Source organism: Jaculus jaculus, chromosome 4 (assembly GCF_020740685.1).
Source record: "Jaculus jaculus isolate mJacJac1 chromosome 4, mJacJac1.mat.Y.cur, whole genome shotgun sequence".
Classification (NCBI taxonomy): Eukaryota; Metazoa; Chordata; class Mammalia; order Rodentia; family Dipodidae; genus Jaculus; species Jaculus jaculus.
This window is the reverse complement of record NC_059105.1, coordinates 79,848,953-79,864,121: the sequence shown is the minus strand read 5'-3', so window position 1 is coordinate 79,864,121 and position 15,169 is coordinate 79,848,953. Positions and strand designations below refer to the sequence as shown.

General features: G+C 40.9%; 1 protein-coding gene across 1 annotated transcript in view; it reads right to left on the bottom strand.

Moving 5' to 3' along the window:
- Positions 1-323: 323 nt before the first annotated feature.
- Positions 324-15,169, bottom strand: part of Pla2r1 (phospholipase A2 receptor 1) — a 137,062-nt gene continuing 122,216 nt past the window's right edge. Inside the window, 8 exon segments of the mRNA XM_045146940.1 lie at positions 324-594; positions 596-801; positions 896-928; positions 4,130-4,306; positions 5,445-5,561; positions 6,166-6,306; positions 9,071-9,239; positions 10,126-10,364. Of these exon segments, the coding sequence (XP_045002875.1) occupies positions 487-594; positions 596-801; positions 896-928; positions 4,130-4,306; positions 5,445-5,561; positions 6,166-6,306; positions 9,071-9,239; positions 10,126-10,364 (1,190 nt within the window). The 3' untranslated portion in view covers positions 324-486.

Here is a 15,169-nt window from a genome sequence, read left to right as displayed (position 1 = left end):
AGTTAGTGCTTCTTTTCTTTTAGCTTGGGAAGTCAGGCCTGCTAAAAATTCATATCATCCTAAGTGTTAGCTGAGAGCCCAGAACCTGTGAGTTTCAAATTTAGAAATTAGTTCTTGCCCACACTGGCACTAAAAAATGATTAAATAGAAACAAAGAGGAAACTACTTAAAAGTATTTTCTTCTCAGTTACGTTTTTTGGTTTCATCTTTCTCTTAAATGAATTGCATGTGAATGTTTGTATACACAACAGAGTAGATTTAAAATCTGCCTCCCCCACATGTTACTAAGAACTTATTAATGGCAATGCTGTTATTCACATTGGTTTGAATTTTCAATAGGAGATTTCTTTTAATAGGTTCTATCTTTCAGAATAATAACATGGTCCCTTTTAAGAATTGGTCACAGTTTAGGGAAATAAATAAATCAAACCTCACGATTTGGCTACAATTCAAAATCGCTTAGGAATAATTAAAGCTGTGCACAGTTCACATTATAAAGGCATCTTGGTGATGGGACGTACAGACAAGACTCCCTTTACAGTATCCTGTGATTCTCTTCATAGCTGCACATTTTCTGACTTCACTTTCATTATTTATTCTTCTCAAGATCTGAAATGAGAATGTTTTCTTCTAAATGTACGGTGCTGAAGTTAGTTGTAGGATAGTAAGGATTCTCAAATCCTGTGAGTCTATGGAAGAAGCCATTATTCTGCTTATATATCCAGAAAGAAAGTATGAAGATGGCCAGGATTATTATCAATGTCAGTGCCACTGCGAGAGGAACAATGCTGTGACTTGGTCCTGAAAAAAAGGTGAAAGAAAGGAGAATGTAGGTCCTGTCACAGTGTCACTTTCTATGTTATGATTTCTAAGAATCAGAATGTTCCAAACCTACCTTTCCCTTCGTGCTCCTTTTCAATGGGAACATCTAAATTCAAATTAAAAAAGGAAATGAAATATTTCTTTTAATTCAGCAAAGTTATATCATTACCTATCAAAAGCATCAGCAAACTATGGTCCATAGATCAAATTTGGCCACCTGTTCTTAATACAGTATTATTGGAACTCAGTATATTCATTCACTTCTGGGTTGGCTGTAGCTATTTTACTGAAGCAGCACCAGTGTGACAGGAAACATATAACCCCCAGGACCAAGGACCAACATATTTGCTATCTGGCCCTTTGCAAGAGAAGCCTGGTGGTCCTTGATTTATAGTGAGCAGTATTGGGTGACCACAGCCACATCACTACTTCTCTTGTTTATGTGTTAATGTAAGTCAAAAAATTCCTATCTAGTTTCTGCATCGAATCCCAAAAGAAATACATGTACAGCCGGGTGTCGTGGCACACACCTTTACTTCCAGCACTTGAGAGGCAGAAGTGGGAGGATCGCTGTGAGTTCGAGGCCACCCTGAGACTACATAGCGAATTTCAGGTCAGCCTGGGCTAGAGTGAGACCCTACCCCTGAAAAAAAGGAAGTTAGAAATACATGTAAAATATGGTCCCTGCTGTCAGGAAGTCACTATTTTGTTGGGATCTGATGGGGAGGGCACCCAGCAATGAGCAGCTGTCTGTCTATATGCAAGGATTTTGTTGTCAGCTTTTTTTCACTTGTGTTAATCCCAAGAGTCTTAGGAAATGAATAAACAGCACCTCCACTCAAAAGTAACATGGAGTGGGGGCTGGGGAGATAGTCCAGTGGCTAAAGGCACTTGCTTGCAGAGCCTGACAGCCCAGGTTTGATTCCTCAGTACCCACAGACTTCCTGACTGCATAAGGGAGACCCTGGAGTGCCCACCCATACTCTTTCTCTCCCTTTAAGGAACTAAATAAACAAACAAGTGATTTTTTTTTAAAAAAGTGACATGGTTACTATGTTAGGACTTTTTTTCTGTAAAAACATTTCTTTGGAGAAGACTATCTCAAGGTTTAAATTCTACAAATATTTTTAAAAATTTTACTTATTTATTTGAGAGCGACAGACAGAGAGAGAAAGAGGCAGATAGAGAGAGAGAACGGGCACGCCAGGGCCTCCAGCCACTGCAAACGAACTCCAGACGCGTGCACCCACCCCCTTGTGCATCTGGCTAACGAGGGTCCTGGAGGATCAAGCCTTGAACCAGGGTCCTTAGGCTTCAAAGGCAAGCGCTTAACCGCTAAGCCATCTCTCCGGCCCTAAATTCTGCAATTTTTGACTTAAGTAGACATCCAGAGAAAGCTGTAGAGAAAATGACCTAGAGAAAATGAGCGAATGGAGCTGTGAGTGTGGGAAACACCTTTGTGCTCCATTTACACTGACTGGCCCCACAGAGCAAAACCACACTGGAGATCCTTCATTTGGTAATCTCAAAATAAGTCATGTGATTTTGCATTGTTATTGAAAACGTGTGTGTGTGTGTGTGTGTGTGTGTGTGTGTGTGTGTGTAGACAATTTTGAATGGAAGATTGTGAAAAGATTTATTATTAGGATAAATAGCAGTGGGAGGCATAGAAGAAAAACTTCGAAAGTCTAGAGTATTCCAGGGCATGGTAGAGCATACTTGTAATCCTGGCACTTGTGAGGCTGAAGCAGGAGGATTGCTATGAGACCTTATCTCAAAAAAACAAGGAAAAGGAGAGGTGGAGGAGGAAAATGAAAAAGAAAGAAAAGCCGGGCGTGGTGGCGCACACCTTTAATCCCAGCACTCGGGAGGCAGAGGTAGGAGGATTGCCATGAGTTCAAGGCCACCCTGAGATGACAGAGTTAATTCCAGGTCAGCCTGGACCAGAGTGAGACCCTACCTCACAAAACCAAAAAAAAAAAAAAAAAAAAAAAAGAAAAGTGTGGTGCTCAATGAGTTTGGATAAGCACTTAAGCTGGGTATGATGGAACTGTTCCCCTACCTTGGAAAGTGGCTGTGAACAATGGAAGGGGTGACATGTATTATTACAAGATGCTTTAAAGTCCCATATAGACAAAAGGAGGTTCCCCCTCTCTGGTGTTTTAATGACAGTCATATCAGGGGAACACTATTTGTTTTATTTCTCAGCCAATTTCCTGCAGAGGTGATGCACTGCACATTGTTGGAGCTTACACACTGGTATCCACACCTACAGTTCCCTCCACTGCCTGTGTCTGATCAGTCACTGGGGCCCAATGATTCTCCCCATTTCTCCTCTTATTGGTCCCATCTCTAAAATTGCAAATGCTGTTCTTGTGTTGAGTGAGTACCGCTCCACTGCAGGGGTCCACAGAACACCCAGGGCATCAGGCTGCGCAGGAAGCTCAGCTCCACATCTCTGAGTGGATTCTGCTTCACCAGCAAGTTTTATTTCTAAGCTGAGCCCTCTACTCAAGCTATACATATTCTACATGCCTGCCTTTGGTTAGCCACCCTGATCTTTGGTGTAAAGTGCATTTCCTTCTTTGTTCCAGCTCCTAAAATTCTCTTCCTCATTTAGATCCCAGAACCTTCTCTCCCTGAAGCTTTCATAGCACTCCAGAGCCAGAGTAGCTCTTCCTTCTCGATAAGGCTGCATCTAGAAATTTGGGATTACAAATAGTTTCCCACTGTTCATGACCCTAATATACTATGTTAGGAACCTCTGCTGTTTGCCCTGGCTTAGATTTTTGAAATTGTTTATCATCACTATTAACTAAATAGGTTGCTCAAGTGGAAGTTAAACTAAAGTTACAAGTGATTTTGTGAGCACTGCACTTACACGAGATAATCACATGCTTATCCACATAAAAATAATACCAAGTTAATAGATCATATGTTCTGAGGCCATGGACCAACCTGACCATTATGCTCAGCACTTCTGGGATGGATGTTTCTGCTTTTCTTTCTGCATCTATTTGCTTGGGATAAACAGGGTTTTTTTTTTTGTTTGTTTGTTTTTTTGCTATGAGAGTAATAGCCAGGAAAACACAGGAAAGTCATATGGGTATTTGACTTTGCCTGTAATGATAATTTTTCCTCACTAGAGAAGAAAGAGGAGCTGAAGAGTTCTGACTTATTTGTAGCACAAGATGTAATGCCAGAGTACCTTCTAGAATACCTGGATTCAAACTCCAAATATTAAAGTGCTGGCTTATCATTAGCTAGGGAAGAGTCAGATGAAGAACTTTTCTCTCCTTTCACCCACCTGCCTCCATTTTACATATGAATCCCTTTTTGTCTTGACATGGGGATAACTGCCACACTCCTATGGGGATTCTCAGAACCACGCATGGGTGGGACTTGAGGTGGTCCAGGTCTGGCTTCCGAAGGCCCCAGTTTGCCTGATCAGTGGGTGTTCCATCAAACCACCTTATGGTTTCATCTGTGGACAAAAATGCTGACATTATGAATTATGCAAATATTTATCAAACTTAGGAAGCCTGGGATAAACCATCAAAGAAACTCCTCCACTTGATGAGACTCAGGCCTGTGAGGCATTTGCTTCCATAAGTACATCCGTGAACAAAACATCAAAAGGCAGGTGTTAACTAGAGTTGTCTTGCAGGCAGCCCTCTGTTTATTTTAGTTCTAATGTTCTAGTCTAGTAGGATATCCTGTTTGAAATAGTCCATACATTTCTAACTGACTTAAAGAAATTGTTAGTAAACAAAATTAATAATGTAAAAGGAATCCTTTGAAAGCCTTACATCTACATTATGACAAAGTGGCTCAGTTGCTAAGGGAATTGCACAGTGAGCTTTAAATAGCAAGCCATTATTATAAGGCAGTAGGGTCAGTGGGAAAGTTCAACCCATGTATAGTCAATAAGGTGTGTGGTGCGGTGCACTGACAGAAAAGAATTTAAAACTAACAATAAAACTAACTAAAAGTCAGTCTGCCTTTTATTATCACCATCTGCTAGAGATTCTAAACAATGTCAGTGATTAAAACACTCCTGGCAAGGGTGGGCTCACCACCCACTTTGGTATACCACTGAAGCAAGCGCTCCATGCCAATTAAAATGATTTTCCTTACAAGTACCATTCAATAAACATCAATTACACGAAGAAAGAACACTAGGCTTCCATTTTATTACAAACTCTGGTGTTTATGAGTAGCAAGTAAGAATTCTAATAGCACAATTTATCATTGAAACATTTCCATAACTCTGTTGTGCTTTTACAACATTTAAGAACATGGGATGTTTTTTTCAAGTCAATATGGCTTTTCTACAACTAAATTTGCACACTGAGGTGGAGCCAAGTGTCTTCATAGCAAGTATAAAAGGTAAACTTTTTGTTTTTATTTTCTGATATTTTGAACTTATTTAAAAAGATGCAAGACATAGAAAGGGGCAATTATGTTGTTTTTGGAGAAAAAAGATGGTTTTAGGATTCATGTTATTTTTCACAGCAAACGTTTCAGAGAAGTGTTTTCTGGCTCACAGATGCCATTGTCATTAGTCTTAACAACTGTGTGTTTATTTACGGCCTCGCCTCCTCTCCACCCAAGTCACTTACTGCTACTATCGAACTGAGCATTCAACCAAACCATCTGGACAGAAGAACCAAAAGCAGAAAGCTCGTCCAGGAGAAATGCATTCTCAGCCTCGTCCTGGATTGTTAACAGATCAGATCCTGTAAAAGAGAAAGCAGCAAGGGGACAAGTATCCATGTTGACACATTGCTACAGCTTAGAGATTCTACATCACTGCTTGTGCAGCCCAGGCTTCCAAAAGTAAAAATTTCCATTATGCAATACGTTTTTCCTTTCTTTCTGGTGCTAAAGCTAGAACCCTAAAAGGCTTACATATGCTAGAAAAGTGCTCTTATCACTAAGCTCCAGCCCCAAATTTCTACTACTAAGAAGTGATTTTTGAATAAAACTTTGAAAGCAAGCCACAATTTATTAAAAGGTACAAGCTTGCTTTCAGAATTTTAAAATGTAGATGATTAATTTTACAGACCATTATAAATTCATGATGCACATGGCTTCAAAGCGAACATTATCTTGGGAAAGTACTGTTTGCTGAGACATCATCTTGGGTTTTCACAGTTTGCCCTGGACATTGAATTGCCTATAATAGCCACCTCCACATAAGCAAATTTAATAGTATTTACTTTTTCAGTAGTTATTGTTGCTCCTAAAGTTACTAATAAGCTAGCGAGGCCAGAAAGCACATTGTTTAGGGAAATGTCTAGGAGGAGTACGGGAAGCATTTTACCATCACAAGAGAATTACCTTCCTTTTTGCAAAATTCATGAGCAGCCTCAAAAGTCCTACTGTCTAGAACTGTAGAAAAACTGTAGCAATTGCTTTCAAATTTTATCCAGGGAATAGATGTTTCAGAGCACAGCACTGGGCGCTCAAATGGCTTGGTTTCTAGAAAAACAAACAAACAAACAACAACAACAAAAAAAAAAAAACAACAAAAAAAACCCAGCTATGATTTCAGGTGGGTGATTGGGCTCGTATATTGAGAGGAACATTTTATCACATTCCATGACAGACTAAAATTAATACATGTAATAAGATTTTCAGGGTAATACCCTGAAAGAGTGAATTTGATGTAAATGACTACAAACTAGTGTTAAATTCTAACATTTGGGGCAGAAATAATCTTTACCTAGACATAGCAGGATATATGACAGCATAGCTTTGTAGGTTTACTTTGAGTGCCCGTGGCAATCTACAACTAAAGCTTGGACATCTGGAGGCTGTGATAAAGTAGAGGCTTAATGATGCTGGGGGGGGGGGAAGTATCCAAACATATACACAATGTGTTCTTGGAGTGCTGAGGGTAACAGATTTATAAAGTCCTATTGTTAATAAGCTTATGAGACAAAATAGCACTTAAAAAAACCCATAAGGTACCCAACATAAGACCAGTGAGGAAGGTGTGAAGGTTCTTTGCTGCAAGCTTAGGAGTCAGACACATTCATGCTGACGGCCTGGCCCTGCGTGGTCTTAAGTACGTCACTAGATACTTCAATTTCCTCATTTGTAACAGGGACTTAACAGCGATATCTTTTTACAACTTGAGCAGTCTAAATATGTTAGTGCCTGGCATTTCTTAAGTACTTAATAAATACATTGTTCTCTAATGGAGAATGAAACTTTTATGGTGTTTTAGAGGTGTTTATGGGGTTTTGCTTTTCCTGCGTGTATGTATACATTTCTTATGTTTACATATGTGTGTGTATATATATATATATATATATATATATATATATATATATATATATATATATATATTTATATCTAATGAATTGTTTTGGCCAATACTTACACAGTGTGTGTGCTATTTGTTACAGTACCCAGACATAAATAATAAATTTGTACACAAAGAGATGTTTATTGATTTATTTATGTGTGGGGGGGCAAATGCGCGTGCTCACACGGATTGGGAGTGGGGTGTCTGTGAGTGAGGAAACACCAGGCACTTGCACCACTTTTTGCATCTGGCTTCTAGGGATGGCTTGGGAATTGAACCCAGGCCAGTGGACTTTGTAAGCAAGCACTTTTAACCACTGGGCTAGCTATCTTCCCAACCCCTGAAATGAGCGATTTAAAAGGAGATCATGTAGTGAATTCTTTGTGCAGACTATAGCAATAAGGGAAAAGAAACCTGGTACAATGGGATAAATGTCACACCAGAAGGTCACCCTGTTTCTTCTTGAAGCACTGCTGATGGACAGCTGAGATCCTCAAGAATCCATTTAATGATTTCAGTCAAGTTTCATCTTCAATAAAGGGATTAGGCCAGCTGAACTTGGTATGAATAGGATATTATGAAAAGTGTAGGGTCAGCTACCAATAGCATCGCCACCACCATCATCATCACTTAAGAATACTACTTGCCTTTGTTTTAAGCATGAATCTCCAGTTCATATTCTCTACACAAGCTCCTGGCCACCTCCAGTCTGCTTTCTCACCTATGCCTCCTTATCTAAACCCATGAGGCTGTCAAGTTTTGACAAACAGTTTTGCCTTACACATGTCCAATCACGCCATCACTGTGTGTCTGACCTAAGCTTTTCTCCTTAGACTGCGACTGCATGTCCTATTAACTGCTACTAATCCTATCTGTTCTGCAGATTCCATCTGCACTGCTGTGTCCTTCAAGAAACCTTTATGCCCTTCTCTAAATTTATTGTAATGGCTATGTTTTGTTGTCAACTTGGTCTGATTAGGAATCCACAAACATTCCTCTTTGGTGGGTCTCTGAGGTGGCTTCTAGGAAGGATTAACTGAAGGAGGAAGTCCTTCCTGCCAAGTGGGTGGCCCCTCTTGGAGGGAGGGGGAGGGGAGGCTTTATCTAAGGACGCTCTGGGAGATTGGAATCCCTTCCTCCCACCTGGCTGCCTGTGCTACTTGCTGCCTTCCAGCAGACTGAAGACCTGCTGCTCTCCAGGACGCCTGAGGCCTTCAGTGATAGATTGGGACTGCTGAGGCATCCAGCCTCGTGGACTGAGCAGCTGCTGGGTTCCTTCCCGCTCAGGCCTGCAAACTGCTATTGTTGGACTGTTGTAAACTAATCCAGTAAATTCCTGTTTAATACAATTTATTCTATTGGTTCTGTTCCTCTAGAGAACCCTGACTAATACAGATGTGATGCATTCTTTTTTATTTGTTTATTTTTATTTATTTATTTGAGAACAACAGACAGACGGAGAAAGAGGCAGGAAGAAAGAGAGAGAGAATGGACATGCCAGGGCTTCCAGCCACTACAAACGAACTCCAGATGCATGCGCCCCCTTGTGCACCTGGCTAACGTGGGTCCTGGGGAATCAAGCCTCGATCCGGGGTCCTTAGGCTTCACAAGCAAGTGCTGAACCACTAAGGCATCTCTCCAGTCCTGCATATATATATATATATATATATATATATATATATATATATATATATATATATATATATATGCATTCTTTTCTTAACAACCCCCCAATATGTGCTCCCACTCTCATCCCATCTGGTAGCTATGCTTGGCAAAATTTATTTGTCTTTATGTCAAATACCAGGAGGCTAGAGGCTTTCTGAGGCCAGAGACATTTTACTATTCATGCTCACAGTCCATGCTGAGCACAGACATGCATAGAGTAGGAGCATAGCATACATGTTTTGAGTTGGACAGAATTGGACCTACCAGTGGGAACACGACACACGGCACCTTGCAGAAATGATTCACAGGCTGTGCCATGCCAGCGCCCATCAGTGTCAGCAAAAACACAGTCACCAAGGAAGGGTGACTCCTCATCTTTCCAATAAGTGAAAGTGGATTTGGTGCCATCTGACCAGTCAAAATTAGGTCCATCCTGTGTGGGAAATGGAACCATCAATTCCCTGCTGAGGCTGCTGGTGGTACCACCCAATGCTACCTGAGCACACTGTCCTTCCTGCTTGGATTCCTATAATTTTATTTTTTCAGAAGAACTAGAAGTTGGTCCTAAAAATAGATCTTCTCTTTCACTACTTTCAGTGTTTAATACTTTTATAATTTTTTTGTTTGTTTGTTTTGTCTTTTCAAGGTAGGGTTTCACTCTAGCCCAGGCTGACCTGGAATTCACTATGGAGTCTCAGGGTGGCCTTGAACTCATGGCAATCCTCCTACCTCTGCCTCCGGAGTGCTGGGATTAAAGGCATGCACCTCCATGCCCAGCTAATACTTTTATTTAAAAATCCAAAAAATAAACAAAAAAAAAATCTCCAAATATCTTTTTCTGAAAGTGACATTTCTAGTGGACAACAACAAGAAAAAAAACCTCATAGTTACATTTGAAGAGGTAGTGATTCATTAATAATCAAGTTTCTAGGCAGGAGGCATGAATCACTTTTCATGAGGATTCTTGAAAACCAAGGAAGTACTCAGGTGCACTACTTGGGTGTGTGTTCCAGTGCACAGTTGAGGAAGAACTGGGCTGGGGGATGGGGTGCTTGGAAAATTTCAATGAACCTGTGAGTCATCATGTCCATAAACCAGGCAAGTGAGTGTTTTTGCTCAAAAGATGTATACTTCTGGAGGGAGGTCACAGGCTACTCCCAAAGCTAGTCAGTAGTTTTGGTATAACCCAATTATTTGAATATTCCGTTGACTGTTGTTTCTAGGAAATTGCTTCTTTTCCTGTGCTATATTCATAGGCAGCACCAGTAAGGAGGTAGATTTAATTATGCAAAGAAGCTCCACCAGACGTAAATACATACATCTGAGGTGACCAGTCCAATCCAGTGGGCATGTCCCAGCTGGCTGAGGATGACAGTGAGGAAAGACTGCTGATATTGGTCTGTGATGCTGACCAGCTCTGCTCCATGTAGGAGACAGGTTTTTACTGCCGCATACCAAGTCATATTAGCATGAATTATTTTGTATGTTCTGTTTCCATATTCTAAGATATTGGGGACTGGATACATTTCAGATGAATTCACATGGTGTCCATAAGTATCTAGAACAAGAACAACAAAACCATGAAAAAGGAGAGGCAAAACTTAGTCTGTATCCTCATCACCAAGTCCATGGTAACCACAGCTTTTCTTTCATAATTGTCTATTTTTTATAATTTTTTAATTCTTATTTTAGAAAGAGAGAGAGAGACAGAGAGAGAGAGAGAATTGACACACTAGGGCCTCAGCCACCTCAATCGAACTCCTAGATGCTTGTGCCACCTAGAAGGCATTTGTGACCTTGTGCTTGACTCACTTTTGTGCGTCTGGCTTACATGGGTTCTGGAGAATTGAACATGGGTGCTCAGCCTTCACAGGCAAGTGCTTAATTGCTAAGCCATCTCTCCAATCTGGGAATTGTCTATTTCAAAATGAAGATACAAAATGAAGAGATTGAGTAAAGGAAAGGTGGAGGGAGGGCTAATCAAAATCTAAGAGGATGCAAATAAATCATATGGAATCCTCTGGTTTCAGACAATGGAACACTCAGGAGCCATAGATTGTTGTTAGAAAATTTTCAGTGACAGGGATGGGATACCTCCATTGAATTGTTGGCCAGGGAGGTCCCTGATGCCCTCAGAACATTATAGGCCATTGCCAAGGCCCTTGGTTTCCCACCAGGAACAGATGGTAAGACCCTATTGCTGAAGACTCCACATACTTGGGCTGCAAGGCCACTGAGAAATCCTGCTGGAACTGAGCTGATAACCTCCTCCATGTAAACCAGCGGACAGAAAGCTGGAAGAAGCCATTCTACATGTAGTTCAATGGGAGAAAGAGATACCACCAGTAAAGATACTCAACAGTGGGCACTGCAAGCCTTATAATTGGCCAGCCAGGCCAAATGAGTCAACGGGTGCAATAGTGGCATGTCTGTCATGGTGGAAACCAACTGTTCTCCAATTGGACTGGAGGCCCGCTCCAATGGGGGGGCGGGGGCAAACACATCCCTGATACTGAAAACTTAAAACAGGGGTAGTCATGAGCCCTAGGGGTGTAACATCTGCTGATGTCTGGAAAAATGTATATACTATGCTTATCAAATTGCCCAGTAAGCACTTCTCTTAATATTTATACCCTTATATTAATGCTACTCTCACTTTGGGTAGAGAATCTTATCTTTTCAGATGGCAGTGACCTTGGGATGACTCAGAAGGCATCATAGTGCTGGAAAGAAGTGACTGGAGTACTGAGTAACATCTCAATCACACCCTCCAAGGCTCAGGGTCTAATGCAGAAGAGGTGGTGGAAAGAATGTAAGAGCCAAAGGAAGGGTAGGACTCCTTACAATGTGCTCCCTCCAGACATAAAATGGCCTGGATATCCATGACCTCACAGTGCCTGACACTACCTACACAAGACCATCATAAGAGGAGGAAAAGATCATGACATCAAAGTAAAAGAGAGACTGATTGAGATGGGGAGGGGATATGATGGAGAATGGAATTTTAGAGGGGAAAGTGGGGGTGGGAGGGAGGATATTACCATGGGATAATTTTTATAATCATGGAAAATGTTAATAAAAATTGAGAAAAAAACAAAAACAAAATGAAGATACTACTTGAAAGTGTGCAAAACACTGAAGAACACTTGGGAAATTTAATGAATGGGTTTTTTCAAAGATACAAATACAAGTTAAATGATTTCTAGAAGGGTTTTTAATTGTGATCATCCTGAGTCAAACTGACTGCCTTTGTGTTAAGTTGCTAGTAATCTTCTTACATAGGTTTCCCTCCAGTAGCCACACTCTGCTGAGTCCACTGCCCTGGCAGAACTTCATAGTGAGGAAGAGAATATTAGCTCATATTATGTAGTGATGGACTGCAGTGCAAACTTATTGGGACAAGTCCATATTGTTACTTGAGATACTTGATCACACTTTTGAGATTGGATGATAGCCATATTTAGTGTATAAGTTCTGAAAAAGACTTAGAACTCAAGTTAAAAGCCAGGCATGGTGTTGCACACCTTTAATCCTAGCACTTGGGAGGCAGAGGTAGGAGGATTGCTATGAGTTCAAGGCCACTCTGAGGCTACATAGTGAATTCCAGGTCAGCCTGAGCTAGAGTGAGATCCTACCTCAGAAAACAAAAACAAAAAACACCTCAAGTTAATTAAGTGCTACAATGACACACAGGTCCTATAAACAGTTATTAGTACTATGTCCACTGTCAGAGTTGTTTTATAAGTTAAAAGACAAGGGTTTCTGACACATGATCATTGACATTTAGCTGTTCGTGAATAGCTGCTAGACATGAAAGGCAGACCAGTGTTGATTTAAATAGATGTTATCTCTACATGCATTTTTATACCATATAATAGTATCTGGTTAAGATAAGTGAGTTTAGAAAAACCAAAACATGAAGACAAATCCTTCTCTGTGTGTTAGGCTTAAAAACCCAAGTTAGTAAGTAGTTTGACTTTAGAAAGGAGCCTGAAGTTGTGTGAATATGCCAGAAGACTTTGTCCCATTCTTGTTAAGTGACTAAGAGACCTTGGGCATATTAATCTCTCTGAAGGTCAGAATTCTGGTCTATGAGAAACTGATAAGGCCTTCCTCAGAAGCACATGGGAAGACTTCACTGAGATCCCCACACAGGACACATACTGTTGCATCTGGGACACATCAAGCACTCAATAATTGGTGTTTGTTGCTGCTCTCTTCCCTTTTCCTCATAGTCCCCTCAGTAAAAATGGCAAAGTGGGAAGTTGACTTTTGTCTGAAACTGTTACCTCAATATAGCAAGCAAGCAAATATTGCAAAAAAAACAAAACAAAACAAAAAAAAAAACGGGTGAAATTGATTACTTAACTTGTGGTGGGTTGCACATCTGTTACCAGATTATTCTTTGCTCAAAGTCTGTTTGCCAGCCTATGTGTCCAGGTGCTGTACAAAATCAGTATAAATACCAAAATACTCTTTCAAAATAATAGTATAATTAGAGTAACCAGAATTCTTTGTTTATATCACCCAAATGCCCCTCCCTCACAAGTTATACCATTATTTTTCATATAGAAATTTCTGCCTGTGCAATTAATTCTATCAAGTTTCAAAATAAAACATCCGTGATTTTGAGCTGCATGATTCCATCACTCATTATCCTGACCAAGAAAGATGTAACAGAAACCAACTCTGGGGACTTGACTTTGCCCTTGTTTTTCCTTCTATCCATACATCACTCTTCTTTCAGACAACTTCTGTTTCAAGCCCAGTACCAAGCATAGCAAATATGGAAGAGGAATGGGGTGTGGGAATTTGTTATAACTACGAGAATTTGTTGAGCGGGCTGAAGACAGCTTGCAAGTGTGAGGACTTTGGTTCAATCCTGAGAACCCATGTAAAATACCAGACATGGCGGTGTTTGCCTATAACTCCAGCACTGGGAAAGCAGACACAAGAGTACCCTGGAGCTCTATGGCCAGTTAGTCTAGCCTAATTGTGACCTTTAGGTCAGTGAGAGACCCTGTCTCCAAAGAAGCAGGCTGCACCTGAGGGTGGTACTGAGGTTGTCTTCTGGCCTGTACATATACATGTGCCCAAACATATGTACATACATTAGATAAAAGAATTTGTAAAGATAAATATTTTTCAGAGGGAAAAAATTCTTCATTAAAAAAATCTGACTACAAGAGGGGTAGGGAATATAGTTTAGTGGTAGAGCACTTGTCTAGTATGCATGAGATCCTAGGTTCAATTCCCAGATTTCATAATATTTCTCAGTAGAAATAATTTTTAAAGTATCAGCTTTTAAACATCTGTTGGGAATATGCTAAGCATTATCTATGCATACAGCACGCAAAATAGTTATTAGCTCATTTTATAGATGTTGAAGTCAAGGTTCACAGAAGATAAGCCCCTGGACTGAAGTTTACTGATAGGGGTGGGACGGGAGCCCATGGGGGCAGACACTCCAGGCCCGTGTTTATCACTGCTCTGCAGTGCCCCCGAAAGACCATGTATGTTGCTAGTCCCCAAATGCCAAGGACAGCGACCAGTATGTGAAATTCCAGAAGGAGTTAACATCACCGTATTAGAAGTACTAAGTAACTGAGACAGCTGCTTTCCTAAGCTTCAAGTTCCTTATCATAAATATGGAGACCTTGACCTATTTTGTAGAGACATCCTGAGGATTTGATGGCCAATGCTCAGAAACACAAGGTATGTCATGCATGTCCCAGGGCATAGCATGCTGGCATGGTTTCTCTTCCAAGACTCTTCCCATCCCACATTTCTATTCCTATTACAGATCTAGTATCTTCTTTTCAGCTCTGGATTATTATGCTTAAGTGATCATCCAGAAGCTCAGGTGGAGCTACTCCAGCACTGCACTGCTGAGGAAGGGATGAGAGTGTCAGGTAAGGACACACTGGAGTTACAGCAGGAGGGTGACAGAGACATAAGGAAGTGGGTCATCCACAGTCCTCAAGAAACCACCTAGCCATCATCCCTTCCTTGCCTAACAATACCCCAGGTCTAGGTATCCTGCCCCCCTCATCTCTCAGGACACCTGGTTACTGTTCTGGTCTCACACTTTAGTTATTTGAAATGTAGAGAACAAAGGAGCTCTTTTCCCTTCCTCACCTTCCCCAACTGAAGGACTCTATATAGCCCACTGTACGTCATCTCAGAGTTGACTGCTCCGCTCTTGAGAGTCAGTTGCTCATGTCCTCCCCACCCCCCAATAAAAGCTTCCATCTTTGCCTCAGAGTGGTCTCCATGGTCTTGGTCGCTCCTGAACCTTACAGAGTGCACCATCAAAGAGCTCACAGGTATACAACACTCAGCAGGGTTCATCTTCCTAGTAAG